This window comes from Ambystoma mexicanum, chromosome 2q, assembly GCF_040938575.1.
Source record: "Ambystoma mexicanum isolate Mex_15411 chromosome 2q, UKY_AmexF1_1, whole genome shotgun sequence".
In the NCBI taxonomy this organism is placed as follows: Eukaryota; Metazoa; Chordata; class Amphibia; order Caudata; family Ambystomatidae; genus Ambystoma; species Ambystoma mexicanum.
In genome coordinates this window covers 320,649,215-320,675,345 of record NC_090924.1, presented here as the reverse complement: position 1 = coordinate 320,675,345, position 26,131 = coordinate 320,649,215, and the positions used below count along the sequence as shown (strand labels likewise).

Sequence of the window (26,131 nt, the reverse complement as noted above, 5' to 3'; positions counted from 1 at the left end):
AAGCATTTTCCACAATGCACAGTTTCCAATTGGAGCTCTTCTACAGCCACCCCCAATTATTCTCCTGAATACAGGACTTTGTACCAAAAGCGCATTGAACAGAAGAAATGGGACATTTCCCACTAGTGATATTTGTGACAGAGAATCCACAATGCTCATATGATTCTGTTAAACAATGTTATGACATGCATTACTTACCGTAAAAACATTTCTGATGATTGTATCTGCTTAGATTCACATGCTGTGCATATAGTCCGACATCCAGTGGTTTCCTCAGAGTATTGCATCTTGTCTTTCAAGAATCGAAAGGGGACGTCGACATGGGCGTGACTGTAACACGATCCCTAACGTGACATGTAGTGTACCCAAAATCCCTCACGCGTCGAGGTCCCGCCAATTTATTTTTTCTGCCAAGAGGGAGACCTAGGACTATTTTGAGTGAGTTAAGAAAAGAGAGAAAAGTAGGACGACGTCCATGTTCCATCCATCCAAGCGAGGAGGAAGGGTGAGCGCATGTGAATCTAAGCAGATACAATCATCAGAAATGCTTTTACAGTAAGTAATATATGTCTTCTGATGCTTGTTAATCTGCTTAGAATCACATGCTGTGCATAGACTAGCGAGCAGTACCTGGAGTTGGAGGCGGGTTGTGAGAAGGAACAGTAGTGAAAAGATGTCTTAGTACTGCTTGTCCCACCTGTGACTCAGACGTAGAATGAGTGTGTAGGCAATAGTGTTTTGTAAAGGTGTGTACAGACTTCCAGGTTGCCGCCTTGCAAATGGCCTCTAGAGGAACATTTGCAATGAATGCTATGGAAGCCCCTGTGCCTCGAGTAGAGTGTGCTCTAGGCTTAAAGGGCAGTTCTCTCTTAGCAAGAGTGTAACAGAGTATGATGTATTTGGCAATCCACCTTGAGATAGTAGATTTGGAGACAGGGTCTCCTTCTCTACCTGCTGCCACGGAAACATAAAACTGATTTGTCTTTCTTAGTGGTCGGGTTCTTTCCACGTAAAACATGACTGCTCTGCGTACATCCAGGCTTCTTTTTCCCATGCTTGAGGGGTTCTGGAAGAATGTTGGTAGTTCTATGGACTGGTTCACATGGAAATTTTAAATGAATTTAGGCGCAAACCTAGGGTGAGTGCAAGAACCACCTTATCTCTGAACTGTAACAAAGGGGTCTAGAACTGAGAGAGCCTGTAGTTCACCGACTCTTCTTATGGAAGTAATGGCTATTAAGAAGGCAGTCTTGTAGGGGAGATCCTTGAGACTTGCTTTATGCATCGGCTCGAACGGAGACCCCATAAGTCTTGTCAACACCACATTTTGGTCCCATCCGGGAGCAGGGTTAGAAATAGGAGGGGGAATTCTCTTTACTCCCTCCATGAAAGCCATAATAACTGGTATCTTCCACCACGACACCTTTTGTTGCGACGTAGTGTATGCGGAAAGAGCAGCCAAGTGAACTTTTAGAGAGTTAAAAACCAGGCTAGAGTCTAGTAAATGAGTTAGGTACAAGACGATATGGGTAGGAGAGCATTCAATGGGGTTGATGCTCTTAGATTTGCACCAAAGGACGAAACGCGTCCACTTACTGGAATAGCAATATTGTGTATTAGGTTTCCTTGCCTCCCTGAGTATGTCCATACATCTCTGAGGGAGTTGCAGGTGTCCGAACTCTATGACCTCAGGAGCCAGGCCGTTAAATTCAGTGCCTGCGGGCATGGGTGGAGTGTCTCCCCTTTGTCCTGGGACAACATATTGTACAGGCAAAGGCAGTTTCATTGGAGGAGATAGCAACCACTCCATCAGATGAGCAAACCAGGGTTGGCGGGCCCTCATGGGGGCCACCAATATCATGGCGACTGGTTCCTGGTGGTTCCCCTGGAACATGTTGTGACAACAGGAACATGTGTCTGAGAGCCCACTTCCAGATGTTCTCGGACAGTTTGGACAGCCCTGGAGAGTGAGTGCCCCCTTGTTTGTTGAGATAGTACATGGCTGTGGTGCTGTCTGCGAGGATCAGGACTGTCTTCCCTTGCAGTTGTGTCTGAAAGGCTTTCAGTGCTTTGAATACTGCTAACAGTTCCAAGAGGTTTATGTGGTTGGATGTTATATTTGACGACCAGACTCTGTGCGCTCTCTGCTGAAGCAGGTGAGCTCCCCACCCCGGGGGAGATGCGTCTGTAGTTAGAGTGGCTTCCACTGCGGGGATGGTGAAGGACTGTCCCTTCAAGAGGTTCTCCCTCGACCACCACTGCAGCGAGAGAACGAGGGCTGGCGAGACACCCACTAGATCGTCCCATTGTCCGCTAGCCTGACACCACTGGCTGTTGAGCCACTCTTGCATTGGGCGCATGCGCAAGCGAGGAACCAAATAAATGCATGACGCCATCATTCCTAACAGTCGCATAGCCTTGCATACCGTCACCCCTCAACTGGCTACATACTGTGGGATTTGAAACCACATGTTTTGGACCCTCTCATTGGAGGGGAAGACGAGGCTGTCCTTTGTTCGTATTAGAGCACCTAGGAATTGCTTGATTTGAATGAGGTCCAAGTTGGATTTCTTCTTGTTGATGGAGAAACCCAGGCTCAATAAGAGGTCCATCGTCTTTTGGGTATTTGAGAGGCATGTGTCGTATGTATGAATCCCCTGTTATGAGCCAGTCGTCGAGGTAAGGATAAAATGGCATGGATAGCCAGCGCAGGTGTGCTTCTGCCAGTGCCAGTACCTTTGTAAATACCCTTGGTGCTGAGGCAATGCCGAAGGGTAGTATCTTGAACTGATAGTGTTTGTCCTGTATCATGAATCTTTTGTCCTGTATCATGAATATGAGGCATTTTCTGTGCGCGAGCAACATTGAAATATGAAAGTATGCATCTTTCATGTCCAATGTTGCCATAAAGTCCCCCTGAGTGAGCAGGGTAATTACTTCCTGCAGAGTGACCATACAAAACTTTTGCGGTTTGACAAATTTGTTTGCTGACCGCAAATCTAGTACAGGGTGCATGGTTAGATTCTTTTTGGGTACAAGGAAGTACACTGAATAAATACCCTTGTTTACCTGTAGAAGGGGTACGACTTCTATGGCGCCCTTTTCCTGCAGGATCTCGACTTCTTGTAACAGGATGCGCAGATATTCCGGCATCAGGCGTCTTGATCGTGGACGTCTGAATTGGGGGTCCGGCAGAATTCTATGCAGTACCTGTGGGCGGCGGTCTTGAGTACCCACAGGTCTGTTGTTATCCCCTCCCATGCTTGAAGAAATGATGTTAGCCGGCAGGGGACCCAGATTTGTTGGTCATTTCTGACTCGAGGCCAGGGAGTCTCAAAGGGTGGAATTCCGGCCCCTTCCCTTTACACGTTGTTGACCTCTTCGGGGATACGGGGTGACGTAGCTGGTTTATTGGGGAGAGGACCAATTATTTCCCAAGCCATATTGGTTGTGAGGGAATCGTTGGCCACGAAAGGAATGTCTAGACTCGCTCCCTCTCCTTGGGGAAGGCCTCTGGGTTATTTGATCCAGGGTCTTGAGGGTGTCGTGCTCTTTCTTAAAAGTTTTGAGCGCTGCGTCTCGTCAACTGCCTTCCCAAATAAACTTGCTTCCTCCACCGGCATATTTATCAGCGAAGCTTGGGTTTCCGGTTTGAAACCGGAGTTTCGTAACCATGCATGCCTCTTTAGGAGGGTACCCTGAGCCAAGGACCTGCTACCTGTCTACTGCATCCAAAGTATTTTTGAGGATACTTTGATTAACCTTTTTGCCTTCGACTACAATGGAGAGTAGGCGAGCCCGCAGCGGTTCAGGGACTTCTTGAAGGCCCTCCTGTAGCATGGTCCATTGTGCGTCTGCATAGCTAGCCAACACAGTTGTGTTGTTAGCGGTGCAAGAGGAAAAAGCCGCAGCAGCTATGACCCTTTTCCCTAGAGCGTATAACCTCTTGCCCTCCTTGTCAGGGGGTGCCTCCCCAGTTGATAGGGGTACCCCTGCTCTCTTCCTGGTTATAGTTTCCATGCGTGAGGGATTTTGGATACACTGCACGTCACGTTAGGGATAGTGTTACAGGCATTCCCATGTTGACGTCCCCTTTCAATTCTCAGAAGCACTGCACCAGCAACCAGCGTTGCCTCTCCATGATAACCAGAAAGAACCCTAAGAGGTGCTCCTTGCCCCTGATTGGTGACAACAGGATCACAGTTCCTACTTGAAGGCCAGGTTTCCCTGAAGTTCATGCATTGCGGGACCCGTAAGAGGGTGCTCCTCGGGTCTCAAGACACTCTGTGCTGAACTAGAGAATCTTCATCCCTGGACATCCAGCATGTCCCGTGAAATCATATCCCTGACTGGGAAGCTCCAGTGGCCTGTGCTGCCTTTGTTCCTGCAACTTCACAGTCAAACTCGCCTTCTCAGTCCCCCTTCTGTGGCTGTATCCTCTCTTGTGCAACTTCTCAAACTTTAATATTTGTACCTTGCAGTCTCTGAGCTGGTCCCATTCTCAGAAGCTGAGCCCACTGTGTCCAAGGACAATATGGGAACGATGCATCAATGTTAACTGCTGATCACAGCCAATTCACCTGTTCACTCTCTGGCCCTGAACCCGGACCTTGGAAGCTCTGGATCAAGAATAATAGCGCTTCCAAAGAGTCTTGGGGCCGCTCCTGCACCATGTCTTGTTGCTGGAGCTCTCGGTGGCTGAACAATAAGCACAACAAAAACACATTAGGAAACCACCACTAGCATACTGAAGAACTGCTTTTTCGTCCCAGGGTATTGCTCACCTTACTCTCTGGTACTGCTGATGAGGCTTTTCTTTGTCAATTTTTTCTTCATCCCCCAAGGGACTCTTGACGCTTTCCTCAACAAGAACTAAGGGAATCGCTGTTATGCAGCAATCAGATGAAGACGTGAGCCCTCGGTGCCTGTCCCCGAAACATCCTTTGTAAGCAGACGAAATTGACCGTTCCAGGTACGGATACTTGGGGACAGGTACGGATACTTGGGGACGACCCCTAAAAGATGAAGTGCATTTGGAACTGGGCACTATCATAGTGGGGTGGGCGATCAGTGGGGGACCCCCATACTGAAAGATACTACGGACCTGGACTGAGTGGAGAGTGCACCCATGCTGATGCGTGTGGAGAGCCTGAGAACAGGCAGAGTGGATGCCAGGAGCTGAAAGAAGCAGAACCGGACAGGAAGGGAGGTGGCGAGCTGTTGGAAGAGCGGGCGGCAGAGAAGCGGATGAGACGCATCCTGAGATCCATGGAGTGCATTATTCTGTACCCTCACTTGGCGCGACCTGGTCCTCTGCAGTCTGTGTCGCTCCCAGGGTGATCCGCCTGTGTTGCTTGACCCGAATACATCACACACCCATAATACAGCCTGGGTCTCGGGGCAGAGGATGTACTTAGTTTCCTCAGTGAGGATCAGACTGGACAACCGAGGAGGGCAACCATCTTTGAGCTGCGGGGAATACGCAGCTTGAGCCTTTGGACATGCTCCTACATACACTGTCCTACTGGGGGACACTCCAGACACCCAACTCCTCCCAAAGGACTGCCCCAGATAGGTCTGGGGGCGTGCCCAATCCCCCACATGGACTCGGACAGGGACTGCAGTCACTGCTGGAAAGGTGTAGATGGTAGAGTGCAAGTGGTTAAAACGGGCAACCTGCTCACTAGTCACTTTTGACTCTCGTTAGGGAGAATTCTCTGAAATGTGCCAATTCCCTTCTACCTTAGAGACCCCCAGCTCTTTTTGCTGGACTTTAGGACTTTTAATTTCTAACCTGAAGAGACCTTTTTCCCACGCTCTCATGTATTTTTCTGTGATTTGGACTCTGTTTCTCTTTGGACAAACTGCATAGGCACCATCTTTACATTGTGACACACAACACCTTCAGTGCAGTGGCACAGGGAAGTCTCTTCGACTTCCCAGAGGTTTAAATACCTTTCCTTGGTGAAACTACTGTTTCAAAGAGCAGTGAAGTGAAATTGAATTTACTTACATTTTTTAACTTTCTAGACCCAGCACATACTATCTTACCATAGGGAGCTGGAGGGGTTACTTAGTATCCCCTTTGTCTAATTTCTCATCTAACATTTTTATGTTACCCTATCTACAATTAATGGCTGGTGGCAGTGGTTTACTTTTCCTACCATTGTGTGTTTTTACCGCAGGCTGCAATTGCAGCTGCAGTAAGACACCAATGGGTGCCCATTTTGTCAAAATGGCCCGGGGTCTTTTTTTTGCCATTTCTTGTTGGAAAGGTCTTTCTTGAGATTTACTGTGCGTGCCAAACCAGGTTTGGTCCCTTAGTTCGTTTTGTCTTTGGCGGGATTCACTGGTGAACCTCGCCTCTGGCTCCAATGTGTCTGGCAGGGGCAGGAAGTGAGGGAGGTGCCCGAAACTCCCTGTGTTTAATCCCCTTGGTTACAGGAATGAAACCAAAAGGTGATTGGCCGGCCCTGCTGTGTGAGTGACAGCTAGACTGCAAATGAATGGGAGAAACCTGCATAAAAGGCAGGCTTTTTTGCTTGGAAGGCCGAGTCGACCACTGGACGAAGGAATCTGAAGAACTTGGAAGAGACGCTTGCTGAAACTCGTGGACCGTTGGTTTGCCCGGTGAAGCCTTGCTGCATTGCAGAAGCTCCGAATTCGCCTCGACTAGAGAAGCCCTACAACTGACAACTTCTCCCCTTCTCCCCCTGGGTTGGTGGGACCAATCAACCCCAAAGTGAACTTGTCTGGACATCCTCTCGGAGCTGGCTGTACTTGCATTGCTCCTGCATGAACCGATTGTCATGGAGAGGAACACCAGATAGAGTGCATCGCTTTTAAGTCAGACCTGAGCTCCAGGAAGATCCTCCAGACTCCCATGAAGCAGGGCTGACCAAGCTTGAGCCACCTCAACAGAGTCCTGGACCCCAGATGCAAGGAAAGTCCATTATGGTATCCGAGAACCGCAGTGGTTATTTTAGGGAGAGCTGCGAGGAGCTGAAACCGCAAAGTGCCACTGATCAGAAGTTTGCATGTTGCGGCTGCCCACTTTCCATTCGTAGTGCAGGAGTCCCCAGACGTCCTCCCTCCTGTCCCCACGACTCAGGCCCAGGAAAACAGGATCTGCAGACCTACACAGGAACAGAAGCCAGCTGGAAGCAGTTTTTCTTCTAACCAAAAGGTACCATAAAATTAAGAGGACTACCTCTTGTCGTGTAGTCTTGCTAGTTCTCAGTTTAGACTTGTCTTGGTTGCTTTGCAGTTTCTTGCAGCGTTGCCCCTCACAAGCCCCCCAGCGTGTGGCCCTACAGTGATTTCAATGTATACAAAAACTTCTCAAACTTTGTGCCAGACGTTTTACCTACCTGCAAGAAGTGCTTCAGCTCACCTAGACTTTTGCTCAACTAACATTGGCTGTCCTGGCCCACTGAAAGACTCTTCTTACCTCTGACTTTGTCCTTTGCCTTTCCCTCAGGTTACTTTGGATTGGATGTTTCAAAAGGTACTTACCTGCTTAGGAATATTTGTTAACCCTTGTTTTGTTTCCTCAACTTATTCTTTTGACACTAACCTCAGTATTGCTCTAAATGTACCAGTGATGTATTAATGTCCACATATTTAAGTCACCTCAGGGTGTAGGAAGAATCTGTGTGCCATCCCAAATGGGTATTTGCTGATTTAGAGAAACTAAGAGTGTGTATTTTGAACTATATTTTTATGTTACATATATATTGCTCCCTTCTAAAGAAGGCGTATTCAACTGTTTAATACATAAATAATCAAGAAACAGTGAGTGTTAGTGTTTATTTGGATACTTGTCACTGTGAATCTCTGTGTGAAAGCCCTACATTGGGTTAACTGTTGCCAAGAGGACAAGGCTGGTGCAGTCACCCACAGGGTACTGCACACAATATTGCCTAATAACTCTTCACCTGCTATTACACACAGGGTACACTATAGACACTATAGACTGTCCTCCCCATACTCATCTACATCCTGTCTTTCAAATTGACCAGGGATAAGATCAAGAAGGCACTCAAAATAAAATGGACCAATACACTATGAATAACCCCATCATCTTAAAAACCTGTGCAACCATCAGGGACATACACAACAACCATCCTCCACCAACTAATCTCTTGCTCGCAGATGCAATGGGTGCCATCCCTGGATCTAGGATCTCCATAGAGGGGAAGATAAAACGGGCTCAGTTCAGAACATAATCTGCACAAAAAGGCTTTCAGGATCGGAGAAGCACATCTCAGACTCAAAGGATACCCTCCAGACGGTGGAGTGCTGACTTTCAGATGTGAGGCAGCAATGAAGGTATTGCAGGGCCGGGTTGAGGAGAGTGAGGGACTCTCCCGAAAAAATAAAATTTGTATTCTGAAGCTGACCGAAATTACAGACGGGTCTAGCATGGACCTATTGCTGTAAACATGGCTTGCTGAACTCATGAAACCCAGGGGACTTTCAAATTTCCTTTCCGTTGAAAGAGCACATCCACCTACACCAGGAGACTCCCCTTGGATGATCGTTGCCAAATTGTATAACTACCGTGACCGCGATGCACTGCTACAAATGGCAGGTTCTGGTTCTAATGGGCAGATAAACAATGGTACAAAGATCGCCGATTATACCAGAGAGGTCAGAAAGCCTGCCAATCATTCGACTCAGTGACGAAAAAACTTCAGTCACTGGAAATAAAATACACACTCTTCTTTCCAGCACAAAAGATTTACCTAAATAGTAAAACTCACTTTTTAACTGACCTTCGAGAGGCATGGATGTGGCCTGAATTACATATCGAAAGGGATAATGGTCTGCAAGATTGTGATAACATTCCGCCAATTAGGGATTACGCACCTTCTCCACGACGGCCACAGGACGCCGATATAAGCCCCTGAGAAGATGAGACGCAGGCATCCTGGAATGAAGGATGAGGACCATATTTCGGAAGCAGGTCAGTGGAACCGACAAACAAAAGACAGGTCACTATATCAGAGTATGTTGGCACCAAGGCTGCGCTCGAAGGGCTTTGATGGCTGGACTGGACACCACCCCACCTGTCTTTCCTTCACAGTTTTATGTTTTAGTTATATTATTGTTTGTTAAAGCGCATCAAGCAACTGGTTGCATGTTAGGGCGATGGATATTTCTGTTTGGGATGAAGTACGAAGAAGGGGGGGTTTGGGGATGTTTCGTTAGTTATGAGTTCAGATTGGCACATCACACTACCCATCTCTCTCGCGTTTGCAATAAGTCTGGCCCATTTTGGATACTTGCGTACAAATGTACTCTACAAACTGGCCACTTAAACACTCAGATAGGGGTTGATAAAAAAAGAAATGGAACACTTAACATGGTATGTAAATGGCCTGTGTAACTGCATTAAAAAGGGGGCTTGTCTTGCAATACATCAATAGATATACAGCAGATCTAGCCTTTCGTCAAGAGACACATTTAGCAGGCTCGGAATGCAACTTCTTTAAGAGAACACACTACAAGACCTCCATACATGTGTGATGCTGGAAAGGCTTTTGGAGGGACAGGGCCTCTTCGTCCTTTATCTACCACATCTCTGATGGTGTTTTCTGTGTGTTTTTCGGCACACAAGTCCAGTTTGGACCCCTGGCAGGGCAGCTCTTCATCTGTACCCATTTGTGAACAGTACCATGGGACATCCTTATAGCACCCATGGGTAGGGGTACAGCCTTGTAGCTATAGTGCATGTTTTGGGCACCTGTGTGTTTCCCACAGAGCAGGGTATGGGCTGGTGGAAGCTACATGCTGATTTGACAGTGGCTCTGTGTATCCTTCCTTTTTGGGACACCCATGTCCTAGCATAGGAATTAATGGATTCCTACACAAAGGCGAGATGACCACCGTGTCCTCTTGGTTTCCTTTGCCTTTCCCCTTGTTTCTCACAGTCCCGAACATCCCCGGCTCTGTTCCCTTCCCCCTGAATGACTGTTGGGTGGAAGGAACATATATGGCTCTTCCAATGTGCTGCTTGATGTGGGTACACCCTTGGCGTGTAGCCTGAATGAATGAGAAGTCAATATGCATTCTGTGTTGTGGGTGTCAAGTTTTGGTTGTTGTTGTGGGACACAATGCCTGGGCCAGCCCTGACGGAATGCAGTGTAGTGCTCTAAAAGGCTGGGAAGTTGCCCCCAATCCACATTCTGTGTTGTGTGTGTCTGGTTTCGGGTGAATGGCCTGAATGCATGTGAGCCCAATTTGTGATTGGCTGGCTGAGCCTGGTTCAGCCCGAGTTGATGGGGAGTGTTTTGTGTAACAGGGGACCGCCTCACACTCAAATCGTCAAAAGCAGAAACAAGTAACCTGAAGCAAGAACTTGAAGTCATCTTAACCTTGTATCCTGGAAGTCTACAGCTGCAACTCTTTAAGAAATTCAAAGCCTGTTTTGCTGACACAAGGACTGAACCAGACAGGACCTGGATAGGTGACCTCTTTCCACAGCTATGCGGGAACATTGTGCAAATGCTGTTCTTCACCAGAAGTGTCCTGGAAGCCAGCCCTGTGTGCCTGTGTCATGATCCCTGCCCCTCATGTCCCTGGCCCTCCAAGATGTCAGGCTGGAGCCAGGCCACGATCACCTACATGGCCCTCAATGGTCTCTCCATCCCTCCCAAAGACCCACTTGGAGTCAGACTTGGCGCTTGTGGCACCAGACTCACTCACTCCCATATGATAACATTGGGGATTGGACTTGTAGTGCATTGATGGGGACAAGATGGATGCCCCCACATATTTCGTTTCCCAGAACTGCATGTGCAGTATAGTCTTTTGGGTGTGGTTCAGCCCAGAGACACCTGGGATACCCAGAGACTACTTAAGCCACGCCCAGGCTGAGAAACAGGCTTTGTGTTTTCTGCACCTGCAGCGTGACACTCACCGTGTTCGGATCGGTCTCCAGTAGGCCTGTATCTTTCTTCTGCGTTCAGCTCCTTCAAGAACAAGACCACCATTAGGAACAGCCTTACCTTGCGGCGCTTCTGCCCATCATTCATCGCTCCTGTTCTGCGGGCATCTCCGGCAGTGTCATTCCCATCCCGGCACGCCGCTTCCTAAGGAAAAGGGAAAAGAACAGAAAAAAGGCATTAGTAAGCATTCAGCAAATCTTCAAACGCTTACCTGAATCCCAGCTGCTCTGGGGGAACTCTGTCTCCGGAACTTCTCATCCATCTGCAAGAGGGAAAAGACACTGCAGGTTAGTGTAGAAACATCTAGAGGCGCCGCATACTGCGTTCACTCACTGCATTTTTTCTTCATAACCGGCATCCACGCTGAAAATGTTGCGGCACCTAAAAGACACAGAAAAAGAACTCAGTTCAATACAAATAAGAAAGGGTTGCATCGCGCATCACGCTCTGATTCACCTTCAGCGCTACTCATCTCAGCAGCACTTCGCCATCCCCGGATGCCGGCCATCATCTAAGTAAGGAAAGGAACGAAGTTAGAGAACTGTTCAAAAGACTCATTATACTTACCTGTCGGACTCTTGCCAGTGAAGTAACTAGGCAGCAACGAGCCTGCATCAATCAACGCGCCCCTGCGCTGAAAGCAGGACAGAGAGCACACTTTCCAAGAAAACAAGGTGAGCTGTGGATCAAAGGGAAGGGTTGGACCCCGGGGAAGGGGTTCAAGCACACAGAGACAATAGGGAGTTAAACTCTACCAATCCTGTTTTTCAGGCCCAGTCTCCAGTCGAGTAGACTCCAGGGAAGGGTTTGAGGTCGTAAGAGATCAGAACAGGCTAAGTGACGTCCCCGTGGATACCAGGTGAGCGTTACAGCCTGCCATCTGGAGAAGGGATCTTCGTGGGTCCAGAAAAGGAGTGCCTGGCCATCTTGGCTGTGTCACCGAGGGTCTGGAGGAGTGCTCGGGACCGCTAGAAGCCAAGCTGCTGAGTATCACCCCGAAGAGGGGATACCCTGGCATAGTGCTGCCCGACACCCATAGCTGCAAACATTCCAAAAAGTTGAAGAACCCTTCAATGGGAATCTATCCACTTTTCCACACCAGAGAAGATCCAGGGTTGCTGTCTGCAGAGGAGTGTCCGCTGCAGGGTTTTTTCCCGCCACCAATTCATGAAGAAAGTATCCCGAGGGTGCAGACTTGGTGAGGGTGCGAAATTCAGTCCAGTGGTTGTGTCCAGGTTGCCAGAAGCCATCCGGAGGTCAATGCTGTGGCTGCAGTACTGTAGAACCGAAAGGTACTGAACCGCAAAATCCCGAAACCCATCACCTACTTCTGCCACTGCACCTGTTGCCACTGAAAGTCAGCAACAACCACCAAAGGTCTTATCTTCTTCAGCCAAGCCTTGTCATGGTCCAAAGCAAGTTTCATCTTTCCAACACATTGCTGCCTTTCCGATACCGTTTGGTTCCCTGCTACTGCTCGACTGCGCCATTCCCAGTGGCTCCCTCTTCCAAGAGGGCGGGGGGTCCATCCTCGAGGGGCATCGTCGAGTGAAAGCTAGAAACTCCATCAATTTGCCTTCCAAGGGATCCAAAGTACTGTGACGAAGAAAAGTATCTTCCATCCTCAGGATTCATCCAGAGGTCCCAGATTTGTCTTGGTTTCTGTTCTCCTGTAGCCTACCAGGTACTTTGGGGTAGTGGGATCGGTAGAAAGAGAACAGACTACTAAGGAACATATTTGGAGTGGGCTGTAATAGACAACAAAGTGCACCTTAACTTTTCCTTACAGGTTGCCCAGGTGGGGGGATACCCACACAGTATTGCATTTTTACACTAAAGAAAGCATTCTGCCTTTGTTCGAATTATTACCTGCCTATCTACTGTAATGTTTTCTGAAGTTAACGCTTGCCTAATAATTGAAATGCTTTTTAATAACTGTCAGCAGTTGGCGCATTAAAAGTGAATTTAAAGGGACAAGTGAATTTACAGGCCGAAACACCCTGTGTCAACGTACCGATCATTGAACAGCATCCAAATAAATAACTATTCAGTGGTAACTAAGTATATCTGTATGAAACCACAGGGTGCCTGAAATTGTGTTTCACAATCAGAACCATAGAAAACATGGTGTGGTCAAGATAGGGAACGGAAAATACCAAATTGTTCTCCAACAAGACTTTTAGAATCAATCTCGACTGTGGAACTGTCACCCACGAAAATATTGAAAAACTTTTTGGAACTAAAAAGGATATATGAATTGCAGTAACAGTATTTGTTTGTTTGCTAACCCCACCTGAGAGGATAACAATCCCAAAATCACACCGTATGAAGAAAATGTCTATAAATGTATGTTGTGTGTGTTAAGAAAGAAAAGTATGGAAACAGTATTATTAAATTTGGAAAGTGCTTAACGAAGAAAAAGAAAAACACTTTGAACGCACCATATGGAACAAAAATGCGTAGTGCTTCTTAAATGTGATGCACCAGGAATAAAAGTTTTGACTTAAACTGGAGATCTGAGGGAGGGGTAGCTTTTCACTTGGACCAAGTTATTATAGATAACCCACCCATTTTATAAGTGAAAGCTCCCTGTTATCAAAAAACGAGTGCCAACCCTTTTTTGAAGAGCCCATCCATCCAACAGCATTTGAAACCACAGACGTCCGCTTCCACCGAATTCGCAGCACAGGATATGGCACTGCAGTCCATAGCCAGCCTGCTAGCAGCACCCACAGTGTTGTCCCCCATCCCTGCAACACCAGGAGATTGTGTAGGGCAGCAAATGGACGCATTCTCCCTTGTCACCATCCCGTCACCAACGTCCAATGAATGACAGACGAGGAGCCACAATTGGGAACCCATGCACAGGTTTATGTGACATGTCCACTCCACGTCGATTAAGATACCCTCATGTTGAAACAGTGGAGGAAAACTACCAAGAAGGATGTCGCTTACCGAGTTGTCGGAATGCAGCCATTAATAAAATGGTGTGCGACATGGATGTACCTTAAAGTCTAATGACAGCAAAAGAATGTCCCAAAGAAGATATATGAATCTATACTGAAACGATATGAAAATACTTAAGAATAACGATGTAACTGTAGTACTAAGAAAGATATGTGCTCCATGATGAAGTACATATGAACACAAAGAAGAATGAATTGACCCACTAGACAATAACTGTAAATACGCAGAAGGTAGAAAGAATACGTAGAAGCTGGCTTATGAGAGGTATATATTCAATGTTTAGGAAGACCATTAGAAGATGAACGGCTTATGCCAATCAAATCTCTCCAGAAGGTGGAGTGGGCAGGAGCCCCCACCTCCCATTCAACCATCCAGCCCAGCCACAGCACCAGACTAGACGACACGCTGCCCGCATGAATGCTGAGATACCATCAGCAGACTACGATCTACCATGGTGAGGCTTTGCTCACTTACTAAGCCATCCGCATCAATCTGCATTCACCTGTTGCTGCTGAGCTGATCCGTGGCAGTTTCACCGTTTATTGAAGCTCCCTGCAGCTTTATTTTAATTTTGAAATCTTTCCGCCTTCCCAAAATGGCGGGTGCGTTTCGGTGCCATACCGAGGCTCCTCAGCATCTTGTTGCCTAGCAACTTATTTGAATCTGCATTTATTTCTTTGAACATCCGCCAGCAGGCGGAAAGAGCCGGCGGCCCGAAGAAGGTCAGAAAAAGGCCCCGTTTGCCCCTGTTCGCGCCTGGGCACGCAAGTGCCAAGCTACCTTCTAATTTTGATGCAATTGAACGCCTATATCCATGAAACCCAACGCCAGCCCTGGACACTACCCATCTGAGATGGTATGACTATTCCTTATCTTGTCCATACTCCCAGCACAAGGGATCTGTAAAACCGCCCATTTTGGCACCATAATTCTTCAGCTACCGCACTGAGCTGCGGGCTGCACCAGGGCACTAAGCTCTGCCACCATTAATTTTTGACCACTGCCCCACTCACCCACAAAGTCAGCCCCTGCCTACCTAGGACCTGAGCCTCTCCAGGACGCCCATGTCTAAAGGATTGGACTCTGCCGTCGCAGTACACTAGGCTTCATTGGAGGTCTAACCAGGACTTAGACACAGTACTTTACATCACGTAGGTAACCCTAAATGTGAGTACTTCCTGCTTGTATCTGTACTACTACCTGTCCTTCACCTGCAGTACCACTTGACAATTGTATTCAAGTTCATGTACTGCCATATGCTATCTATACCCAGCCTCCTGCTGCATCACCCCCTATCAGTTATACCTTTTGTATTGCCTTAACAGCTGCACATGCATTATACTGCCATTGAATAGCCGCATTTAGTCTGCTAGTGTATTACCACCTGATAGCCGTATTTAGCCTGCTACTACACTGCCATTTGATTGTTGAAATGCCATTTTATAGTTGCATCTAGCCTGTTAGAGCATTGCTATTTGATAGCTGCATTTAATCTGTTAGTGCATTACCACTTGATAGCTGTATTTAGCCTGCTACTGCCATTTGATTGCTGTAGTACCACTTGATAGCTGCATCTACCCTGCTCCTGTAACCTTGCCACCACGCACCAGTCCCCAACAGTCTCACTCCTTCAAATCTACTCTCCAAAAGTTATTTGCCCTAGCCTTGGTTAGCTCACTCTACCTTACCATCCACCTAGTGCCCACCTTCAAACACATCACGACTCTGTTACCACACTTGCGTTTTCATAACACTACAACCATGCCTATTTCTACCCTTAACACCAATCCATACCTCAACAACCCTGCCCTAGCAACACTTTGCACCTAAACCCATTCCTATCCAACCATGCTCACTTGCCATGAGAAACGCCAGACTTGGCTCCAGACTCGCGCACGCATATTACCGCCATCTGACTTCCCTCTACCAAAATAAATACCCACAACCTATCACCAGAACTGCTTCATCTCCACAGGCACTGACATCCCAACCCATTAACCCCGCTGTGAACACTATCAAAGGGGCATTAATTAAGTTGAGATCTCTCACAGCCCACGCCATAGAAGTTGCGGACCTCATCCTAACCCTTGACATGGACTTTATGGCCGACACGGAAACCTGGCTTCACGCAGCCTCTGGACCTCTACTATCCTTAGCCATTCCAACAAGCTATAATAATATCATCAGACAGGACCGCAATACTCGCCAATCTAAAGGTGGTGGCATCGCCATCATCCACAAAAACTCCCTCAACTTCTGCCTATCCACTGTTCATCAAATCTCTTCCATGGAAGCCCTAACGGCCAAATTCGCCCTCACCCCCAACCATGCCATCTCACTCCACCTACTCTACAGGCCCCAGGGCCATTATCCACGTTCGCTGAAGAACTCTCCAACATCCTGACAGACAACACTAAAACCAACTCACACATTATTGTACTAGGTGACTTTAAGCTGGGATTCACTGACTCCAATGACACGGATGCGCTGACAATTGACAATCTTCTCACTAACGCAGGCTTTACCCAGCATATCAACACCTCTACACACTCCAAAGGTAGAATCCTTGATTGGATAGCTGACCTCAATTGCGGAATCAATGCGGTAGCTAACCAACCTTGTGCCGGGACCGACCATCACCTAATCACCTTCAACATCCCGGCAAAAACCATCAGCTCCACCCCAGACGTTGCACCTGACATCCCCACACGAAATAAGCACGACATAACCTGTGACAAACTCCTCCCTCTCATCCTTCCAGTCCTGAATGAACAAGTCCTATTGTGCACTAACCCCACTGTCCTGGTCGCCACCTTCAACCATACTATGCTCAAAGCCCTTGACCTCATTGCCCCTTCCAAACTGAGAAAACCTAAACCACGAGCTCACCTCAACTCCTGGTTTACACCTCAACTAAGAATTCTTTGTAAAGAAAAATGAATCGCTGAATCACATTGGTAGGGTAACCCTACAGAAGTTAATAAATCTAGCATCACTCTAGCCACATTAAACTATAAGGAAGCTATACTCCAGGCGAAAAAAAGACAACAAAAGCATTGAGCAAGCTAAATCCAATACTAAAGAACTCTTCAGAATCTTGAAAGAACTGGAAACCCCCGTCACTGCACCCAACACTTCCAAAGATAGCACCTGGTGCACTAATATCCAAAACGCTCTCCTTGGTAAAATAGCCACTCTCCAAGGCAAAATTAACGATAAACAGACTAGTCTTCAATCCAACTTGCAACCCAACTCTCTCCCAACTATAAACAACTCTATCCCCGATTCATTGACTCCGTTCAGCTTCTCACCCCTATCTATCACTGAAGTGGAAAATATTATTGATAGCCTTAAACCTTCTAACTGCCAAAGGGACCTCTGCCCAGCGCCTATAATCAAGATAGAGGCCCACGAGCTAGCTCCATTCATCACTACTCCTTCAGCACAGGGACTGTACCGGACAAATTGAAGGATGCCTGGGTTATCCCGCTTCTAAAAAAAACCAACCTTAGATGCCAATATACATACAAATTACAGGCCCATCACCACGGTGTCGTTTCTACTAAAAATCCTTCACCGAGCTGTATACCTGCAGATCCAAGACTATCTTGAATCCAATAAACTCCTGGGTCCAAGGCAATCTGGGTTCCGGCCCCGTCACGGAAGTGAAACTGCCCTTATCGACCACAAAACGCAGATCGAAGATTTAAGAGACAAGGGTAAACTTGCTCTACTACTTCTTCTCGATCTCTCTGCGGCTTTTGATCTCGTCAATCATCAAATTCTGTGTCGACACCTTAAACTAGCCGCCCATTTTTATGATAAAGCCACAGCCTGGATTAGTTCATTCTTGGACAATAGATTGATGTGCGTCTTCTCTCCACTTGCAGCAGCATCAACGGCACCCGTCACCTGCGGGGTACCACAAGGTTCTTGTGTCTCCCCCACGTTGTACAATGTGTTCACAAAACCTCCATTTGATTTTTTTTACTATCTGGGTGTCACATATACTAATTATGCTGACGACACCCAGATACTCATCCCAATCTCTGGAGACTATGTTGCCGACTCTCTCTCTGTGAACGCCATCTACCTAGTCATCCAAGCCTGGATGGTGCAACACGGACTCTGTCTAAATGACGAGAAGACAGAGCTCCTAATTCTTGGCTCTCCTCAAAAACTATCCAAACTGGCCCCCGAGTTCAACACCTTCATCATTGATGGTAACACTATCAAGGCCTCTAAGGACACTAAAACGTTAGGGATTTACCTCGACTCTACTTTATCCTTGGCCAGACAAATAAATGCAGTTTCCTCTGCAGCGGCATAAACCTGCAAGCTTATCACAGTTAGCCACCCTTTCCTATCACCCTTTCCTATCACCAGCCAACTGTGTCACACTTGCCAGGACTCTATTAGAGCCGCTCTCAACATCCCTAGGAACCAACACATCTCAGACACCAGACACAACCTACGCTAGCTCTCCGTCCCTCAACGAATTACACTAAAAACACTTGCTCTCACTCATAAATGCTTATCCAACTAAGCACCTTTCTACTTAGCCACCAGATTCGTCCTCCACAAAACTAACAGACCTCGCAGAACTGCTCAGACTAACTACCTCTCTATACCACGCTTCAACCTTCAAAGATCTGGCAGAGCCAGCTTCCCAGTAATGGCGGCGAAACTCTGGAACTCGCTTCCCAACGTGCTAAGATCTGAACTGTCCGTCCACAGTTTCAAAAACATGGCCAAAGCCTGGCTAACCGACCAAGACCCATCACCTATTTGCCAACCAACTCCCATGCGCTAGCTACCGGCCCTCATCTCTTGTACATAGGCTATGTCCTCTTGCTCACCCGTAACGGCATTATGTATATATGTTTATAAATGTTACTGTAATTTTAAACTGTAATTTAAACTGTAATTTTATTGCCACGTCTGCCTTAAAATGTTGTAACTAAATACGCGCCCGGATGCCCTCGGGCCTGGTGCGCTCCATAAATAAAATAAACACAAATGGCTCAAAATACGGGCCCAGGATCTTAACGTGGAAAGATGATGAAGAAGCGTTTTTCCCTTGTGAAATAAAGGAGTACATTGGTGTGGAATCAAGGATGCTATTTCGAGAAAAGGAAGAAAAGCACAAAGGGAGTCTATGAGCAGACCAATGCGCAAGGGCATATTTCCCAAAGATTAGAACGAACAAGAACATTTGTTGATGCCAAATATTGGATAATTAAAAGGGCATGAAGTTAATATGGGATACAGTGAGCAAGTCTCTAAAGGTCAAGAGGAGCAACTGCACCCAGCATAATTGAATCAAATGGTATTAAAAGCATCGTTGATATGGACAATTTCATGGTCTTGTAACACATGACAAAGAGCTCGCAAACAAGGGCTATTCATTAAGCTCAAAGCTAAGATGTGCCTACACTCCCTCGAATGCCCCGAGACAGTGCAGACTGGCAACGTGAGTCTTCAAACAGAAGACACTGGCATGAGGCCTATGGATGAGAGAGGGTAGACTAATTGGGGAAACAAGGGGAAAGCTGATGTATCTCCAAGCACCTGGGTTTAATTTCCATGACGTGCTGCTAGCAAGCCGAATGTCCAAGGTTGGAGTTGGGTTGCCAACCAATTAGAATAGCCGGTCATGCACTTTTACATACAATGTTGTAAAGCATTATTCTGCTGCCACATTCTCTGATATGACGAGTGTATAATACCACATGTATAGAAGTAGCACAGGGCGTGTCCTACAGATAAGGGGCCGCCAATGAGAAACTAATATTTATGCATTCTATAGGTAGACCTATTTCCCTAATCCAATCCCACCTCTCGATACTTTTTTGACACATGCCACGTAGGATGATGTTCATAGAGGACGTCTCTAGCATTATATAAACAAAGAATGATCGAAAAGACATTGTGATCCTGCATGAAATCAACTTGATGGGCGTTTATTTCCTCTTTACTTCTTTGAGATGAAAGCAGTATTTTACCATCTCCTCTGATTCAGTTCAGTTATTTGGTCTAAGATATTTTCTTGGTAATTCCATCGAGCACACAGATGCTTCAAGGTGCTAGAGCACAGATGACAACATGCAGGGCCAGTCTCTTGCCCCGTCATAAACATAATTGTGGCCCAACGTGGTCACATGACGAACGTCACCACAGCACATCACCTGATGAATGTTCTCACTGCGTGTTGCCGTTGGTGTTCCCAATGACATCACCACTACATCTCTCTCCGTTGGTGGACACGACATGAGCTCCTCACCAGACACCTACCTGGCCTGCAACGGCTCACAACCCACAGCGGGTCACCTCTCCTCCTGCGACACTGCCATAACTCCTGCAACACTGGCATGAGCCGCCCACTGCTGGGAACTTCATGCACTCGGTTGTGGCCCAGATCAAAGACACTGCTGGCCTGCACACCATACCAGCACAACCGCTGCACCTCCAAGCAGTCCACGATTTCCAACACCTGCTCCGATGGTCAGGACAGCCCCTGCTGCCAGCACCTTCCGTCCAAGCACAGTCGTGGAACCCGTCAGGATGCTCGAGGCCAGGACCAGATGCCGCCTGCTGATGCACCTGCACCGCCCTGCTTGCAAGCTCCTGGAGACCGCTCACTATGTTTCCATCATCCTGTCAGTTAAAGCTGCCGATGCTCACACCGCCTAGCCATTATTACAGTATTAGAGAGATAACCACCACTGGAATCCAGCACCCCAGCCAGCTAACATCTAACTGCCACTCTGCGGAACACTCATTCAGGCTGACGCACCAACATTCCAAACATGCATCACCTCCATGCACCAACATTCTGACAGGCACAATACAACAGAGAACCATTATTACGACGCTCTGGTCTGAAGAGGAGTTTAGAAGTAGAAATGCATTTTGTAACATTGGGACTATTAGGTGGAAAGAAGTATTCATTAAAATAATATATTCCCACTTAACCTGAGAACTGGTGATCTGCTTCCCTCGGTTTCCTCCACTGCTTGCTTGTAGATCCCTTGCTGCCAAATTGTCCACCCTTCCCCGTTGTTAGCACCCAGCTCCCCTTGATCTCTGCTTCCCTGACCATGACTTGTAAAGGTACCCATTGAGTCCCGAAGCTAGGTCCGCGCTCAATAAATAACTAAGGATACTTGTTTTAAAATGTATTTTTACTTTTTTTTTTATCCCCTTTGAAACTGAATTCCATTTATACTCGCTAAAAAAATCATGTTACTCCCATCATCAAAAATAGAGAGTACAATATTTCCACTACAACATCATAATTATACTCTTGCACAATGGGGAAGGGGACAGAGTGTGAGCAAAGAAAAAAAAAGATCTAAGAACGTCAGTGGGGAAGGAAGAGAAAGCAGGTAGAGAGATCAGACAGAAAAGAAAGTGGGGAGTGGCAGTGCAAAGAAATACGGTCATGCCTTACAGAACATAAGCAAGTCGCAACACAGCCACAGTTTTGATCTGCTTATCCTGACACATTATGTTACACACGCGTAAACAGTAGACCGTGATGCAGTACCTCATCATCTGGACTAACTGCAAATGAAGAGATGTCTTCCTGGTCATCCTATGAAACATGAATAAAAGAAAGTCAGCAATTTGAAACAAAACATTATTCAACTAAACCTGAGCACATTTAAATAACACCTCTGGGGGCCTTAGAAACACACACAATAACGGACCACAAAATTCATGCGAGAAGGGTTTCAATCTTCGAATAATGTTGGCAGGTGGTCGATTTTTACTTTGAGTAACTGTGCGGACCTTGTTCTCAGCACCGACACTGTCCATATGTTTAGCAGATCAGAATCATGATACGCGTCATCATTGTCATTCGATACTCAAATGTACTTTTATGTTTTATAGACTGGAATGGAACACTCATTTAATGCAATCATAATGGCCTATTAAAGGAGTACAAAGAAATGTAGAGGTGTGACGTTGCCGTGCAGCGAGACCATCACAAAGTGGAAGGGAAGGAAAGGAAATAAAAGTTATGCAGCTCCAGGACACTATTGGTACTGGACAAACTTTAGGTGAACTGCTATGGTGACCCAAATTGAGTGTTGCAAAGTACATGACTGACGGCAACAAGAAAGCTACTAAACGAGATGTGGAACCGAGAAAGTGTTGGGATGTACTTTAGTAAACCTTCTAGTGCCACAATAATTGTGTCAACACCTTGAGAGGATGGGCTACGATTCTTTCCTAATTAGGAATAGCATATTCCTTATGGACTTACAACTTGACTTTACAGTAGGTGCCAATGGAGTCTAGAGCATCTATGCTTGATGGCGTGATTAGGCAGGCACCACAAGAGAGCCTTAGCAACACAGACATTTAAATAAAACGGCCAGGTGAATCAGCTTAGATCGGAAGCTCTCTAACTGAACAACAAATGTACCACAGAGAAAAGCACTGTTAAAAAGAATGAAAGAGAAAAGACCGATTCGAAAAATTAGGAAGATAAAGAGCACATGACATGTTCCTGTCTTACCTGTTCAATGCTGTGAATGACTGTTCCTGTTGCAATATCCAGAACGTTTAGCCTTGTCCCACACGTACAGAACATGTTCTTGCCATCTTTACTTATCTAGAATGTATGTGAATAGAGAACATACTGGAAATTACAGAATAATATCAACAATAGGTTCTTATCGCAGGCATCAGTGACCAAAGGGTTCAGTTTCAAGAGAATCACTATCCCCAGCCAGCAAGCGGCAAACCAATTCTCTCAGCAGTAGCTTCTAAGGAATGTATAGAGAAAGAAGAATTTGCCAACAAACGAGATACATCTAGCTTACCCAGTTTTCCCATTTCACTGCCTACCCTCAACAAAAATTCTCCATGGTCTTCAGTTTTACATGGCGTATTCTGTATGTTTCTGTTCACCCTCACAACCATGGTCTATTCCAGGCATCTCTGAAATGATTTATTGTTCTGGACTCCACATTTTCCAATGTTCCATTCAAGCAAACGCTGCACACACATCACAAAAACTTAAATGTACGTTCTTCCAGGAACGCAAGAATTACAAAGTAGGCGTCAATGTACTACACAAAAAGTAGGTTTATTTTAACTGGCCCCACTTGTTGCATGGAGAACTTTCACACACCAGTGGTCCTCCCCATTCATGCATTTGGCCTTTCTTGTAGTCCACCTCCACTCAGGAGACTCTAAATTATAGTAAATGTTAAGATGGATTTCCAAAAATCAATTTTGGGAGGCCAGCCTACTATGGAGAACAGGAAAGACACTGACGTCTAGCTAACCCCAATCAAGGTAGATAGAGAAGCAAGGTTTCGACTCAGGTGGGGTGTGGGAGTGGTCTAGGGCAACAATGTGTCTAAACAGAGCAACAAGAGAATTCCAGTTAGTTAAGTACAAAAATATACAATGATTTATTCGACCTTTTAAATACTACGCAACTAAACCTCTAGGCAAATATTGACAGACACTTACAATAAAATACATATATTCATTCACTTGTGAGAAAATAGAAAATCATAGGATTTAAAACCAGTGCAATACAAGCATGTAGTCAAATGCAGTAATCACAGTAGAAACACTTAAGAGCAACACTAAAACAGTTCCCCATTACTCAATAAGTCCAACACTGAGATGGTTTGGAGCCTAGTACCCTAAAGTCATAATTCCAGAAGATCGACTTTTCAGGTAGGTTTATTATCAGATTGGACAATGCCAGTGGGTGTGACTCAGTTTCAAGAATTTAAGGAAAGTTTAGGTAAGTAGCTCTCTTAATCCAGCAACATTAGGGTAGGCCCAGCAGGTGGGTTGGGGAGGGGGGTTCCGTGACTATATCAACACTGATCTAAGTCCGGAAAAAGATATAGGGAAAGGACCTTGAGCCCATGTAACCCTATGGAGGATAGGGTTAACTTACCCCCCCTCCCCCACGCCCTTTTACTCCGATTTCTCCAGAAACCACTACTGAGGTTTCGGATTCCGTTGGGGACAGGTCGTTCTAGGCTTGGTTCGGTCAAGTTAGGCACAGGGATCGTGGCAGAAGTCCCTTTCTTAAGCAGGATTTCGTTTTGGTCATGGCAACAGATAATCAGTTTCAGGCACTATCCAGCTGAACACCATTGTGAAGAAATGAAGATGTCTGCAGAGCAGGAGACCTCCAATGAGAGACAGGTTGCAATGGGAGTCACCACGATCAGGTGTAGACAGGCAATCTTCAATGAATGAACAAGGAGCAGTCCCAGCACAGCTTCCGTTGAGAGAAGAAAGCTGAAAATGATCATGCATCTTGTAGTAGAAGTTGAAGATCCTCCAAGTTTCAAGGATGCACTCAGAATGGCGACGGATGCAGCAAGCTAGGCCAGGAGAGAGCTGGTCAGTCCACCAGAAGGTCGAGGGACACTTCCAAAGGGTCAGAAGGAACATATCCTCGCACAGGGGTTGAGACTGGTTGTTCCCACCAGTTAATGCGATCCAAGCACAGACAAGGGCCTTCTTGAGATCAGGACAGAGAAGCACGGCTTCACCGAGACTGCACTGGAGTTGATGCTGGTCAGCTGCAGAGGTCATCCTCTGGAGGTCAGCGGCTGCACTTATTCGTAGTTGTCTTGACCCCAATGATGATCTGTCTAATGGCTGCAGGAGTCCTCCCGTTATCCAACATTTGTAGTAGAATCTCGCCCAGGTTCACTAATGGTAAGGATCTGTAATATATTTCTGTACTTCGCGCTCTGAAACACGTGTGTACGAGCACGATAGAAATAAAATATCAATAACAATATCAATATAACTTGCGTGTTCTCAATGTCACTGGGCCTAGTAAGATTGTTGTTTTTGTTCTCTGTTTTTCCCCTCCCTTGGCTCGTCGCGCTCTGAAAACACTTGTGTATGAGCGTGATACAAATAAAATATCTATATATCACATACATACATAAATACATAAACGCACGCACGCACACACACACAAAAAATTACTAGTGTGGGAAGATAGAAAAGCATACAATTCAAAACCAGTGCCATACAAGCAAGCAGTCAAATGCAGTAATTTCAGTAAAAGCATTTAAGAGCAACACAAACAGTTGGACAGCAGGCTGTCGAGATGAACTTGTTGCATTCTAACCGACTCTAGGTCTCCTCCGGAGTCCTCCAAGAATCCATCCTCTCACCAATCCTTTTTAACCTTTACATGGAGCCTCTGGGCACTCTCCTCAAAGACCCCAAAACAGCCATCCACCAATACACAGATGACACTCAGTTGTACATAATAGTGCGCAGGGGATCATTAATCTGTGCGATTATCCAGACCTGGACGTCGATTGCCTACCTCAAACTAAACCCTATAAGACTGCATTTGTCTGCATCATTCCACCTGCTAAAAAACAACCTGTCCAACAATGGCTCAATGATATGTGCCTAAAAGGATTTGACCCACAACTCACTCTGCAAAATCCTTAGGCTCAGAATCATTAGCCTTCGAAAAATCGAACCCTTCATCCAGCCACAAGACTTCCAGACAGTAGTGCAGATCCTGGTGGTCTCGCACATCAATGGGGGTAAATGCTCTCCTGACAGGGCTCCCAGCTGTCCACTTGGCTCCCCTAAATGGCTCCCCTAAAAGCAGTTCAAGCATGTGACAGGAACGTTGCATCACCAGTTTCTGGACCAACAGGAAAATACTCTAAAAAAGATCCAACATATTTCAACAATGGATAAATACACTCTGTGGTATTACAAAATGTGCTTGAATAATTTCATAAAAAACACATTTACAGTAAAATCACAAAATCACAGGCACTTATGTGGAAACAAAAATAACATTCATCCCTTGCCCAAGACTAAATAATCAAAACTGTTAATCTTGGGACATCATACACAGTTTATTTCAACCAACGTTGTATCAATGTGTATAAAACCTAGCCCAACATGTTTCAGTCCTTATGATGTAACCTAATACAGGACATTCCTCAGGGGCTGAGCAATAAAGAATGTTGGTATATTCCTTACTTTTCTATCGAAGTGTTGCATACGTTCTTAGCTGATAAGTAATCCATGGAACACCAAACAGCGACATAAGTTCACCAAATCTTCACTACCAATGTGGAAGTTTTGAAACACAAGCCATGTAAATATGGATACTCTACTAGGTATCCAGTGCCAGCTTTCAGACTTCACTAACCATGAAGGGGCCTCAGATTCTG

At 46.2% G+C, this 26,131-nt stretch overlaps 1 protein-coding gene across 1 annotated transcript in view; it reads right to left on the bottom strand.

Annotated features, from left to right (window-relative positions):
- Positions 1–26,131, bottom strand: part of TBL3 (transducin beta like 3) — a 412,146-nt gene that overhangs the window by 311,943 nt on the left and 74,072 nt on the right. Inside the window, exons 3-4 of the mRNA XM_069647302.1 lie at positions 22,447–22,542; positions 21,469–21,516 (exon numbers count right to left, since the gene is read on the bottom strand). Of these exons, the coding sequence (XP_069503403.1) occupies positions 21,469–21,516; positions 22,447–22,542 (144 nt within the window). The remainder of the gene's footprint in view (positions 1–21,468; positions 21,517–22,446; positions 22,543–26,131) is intronic.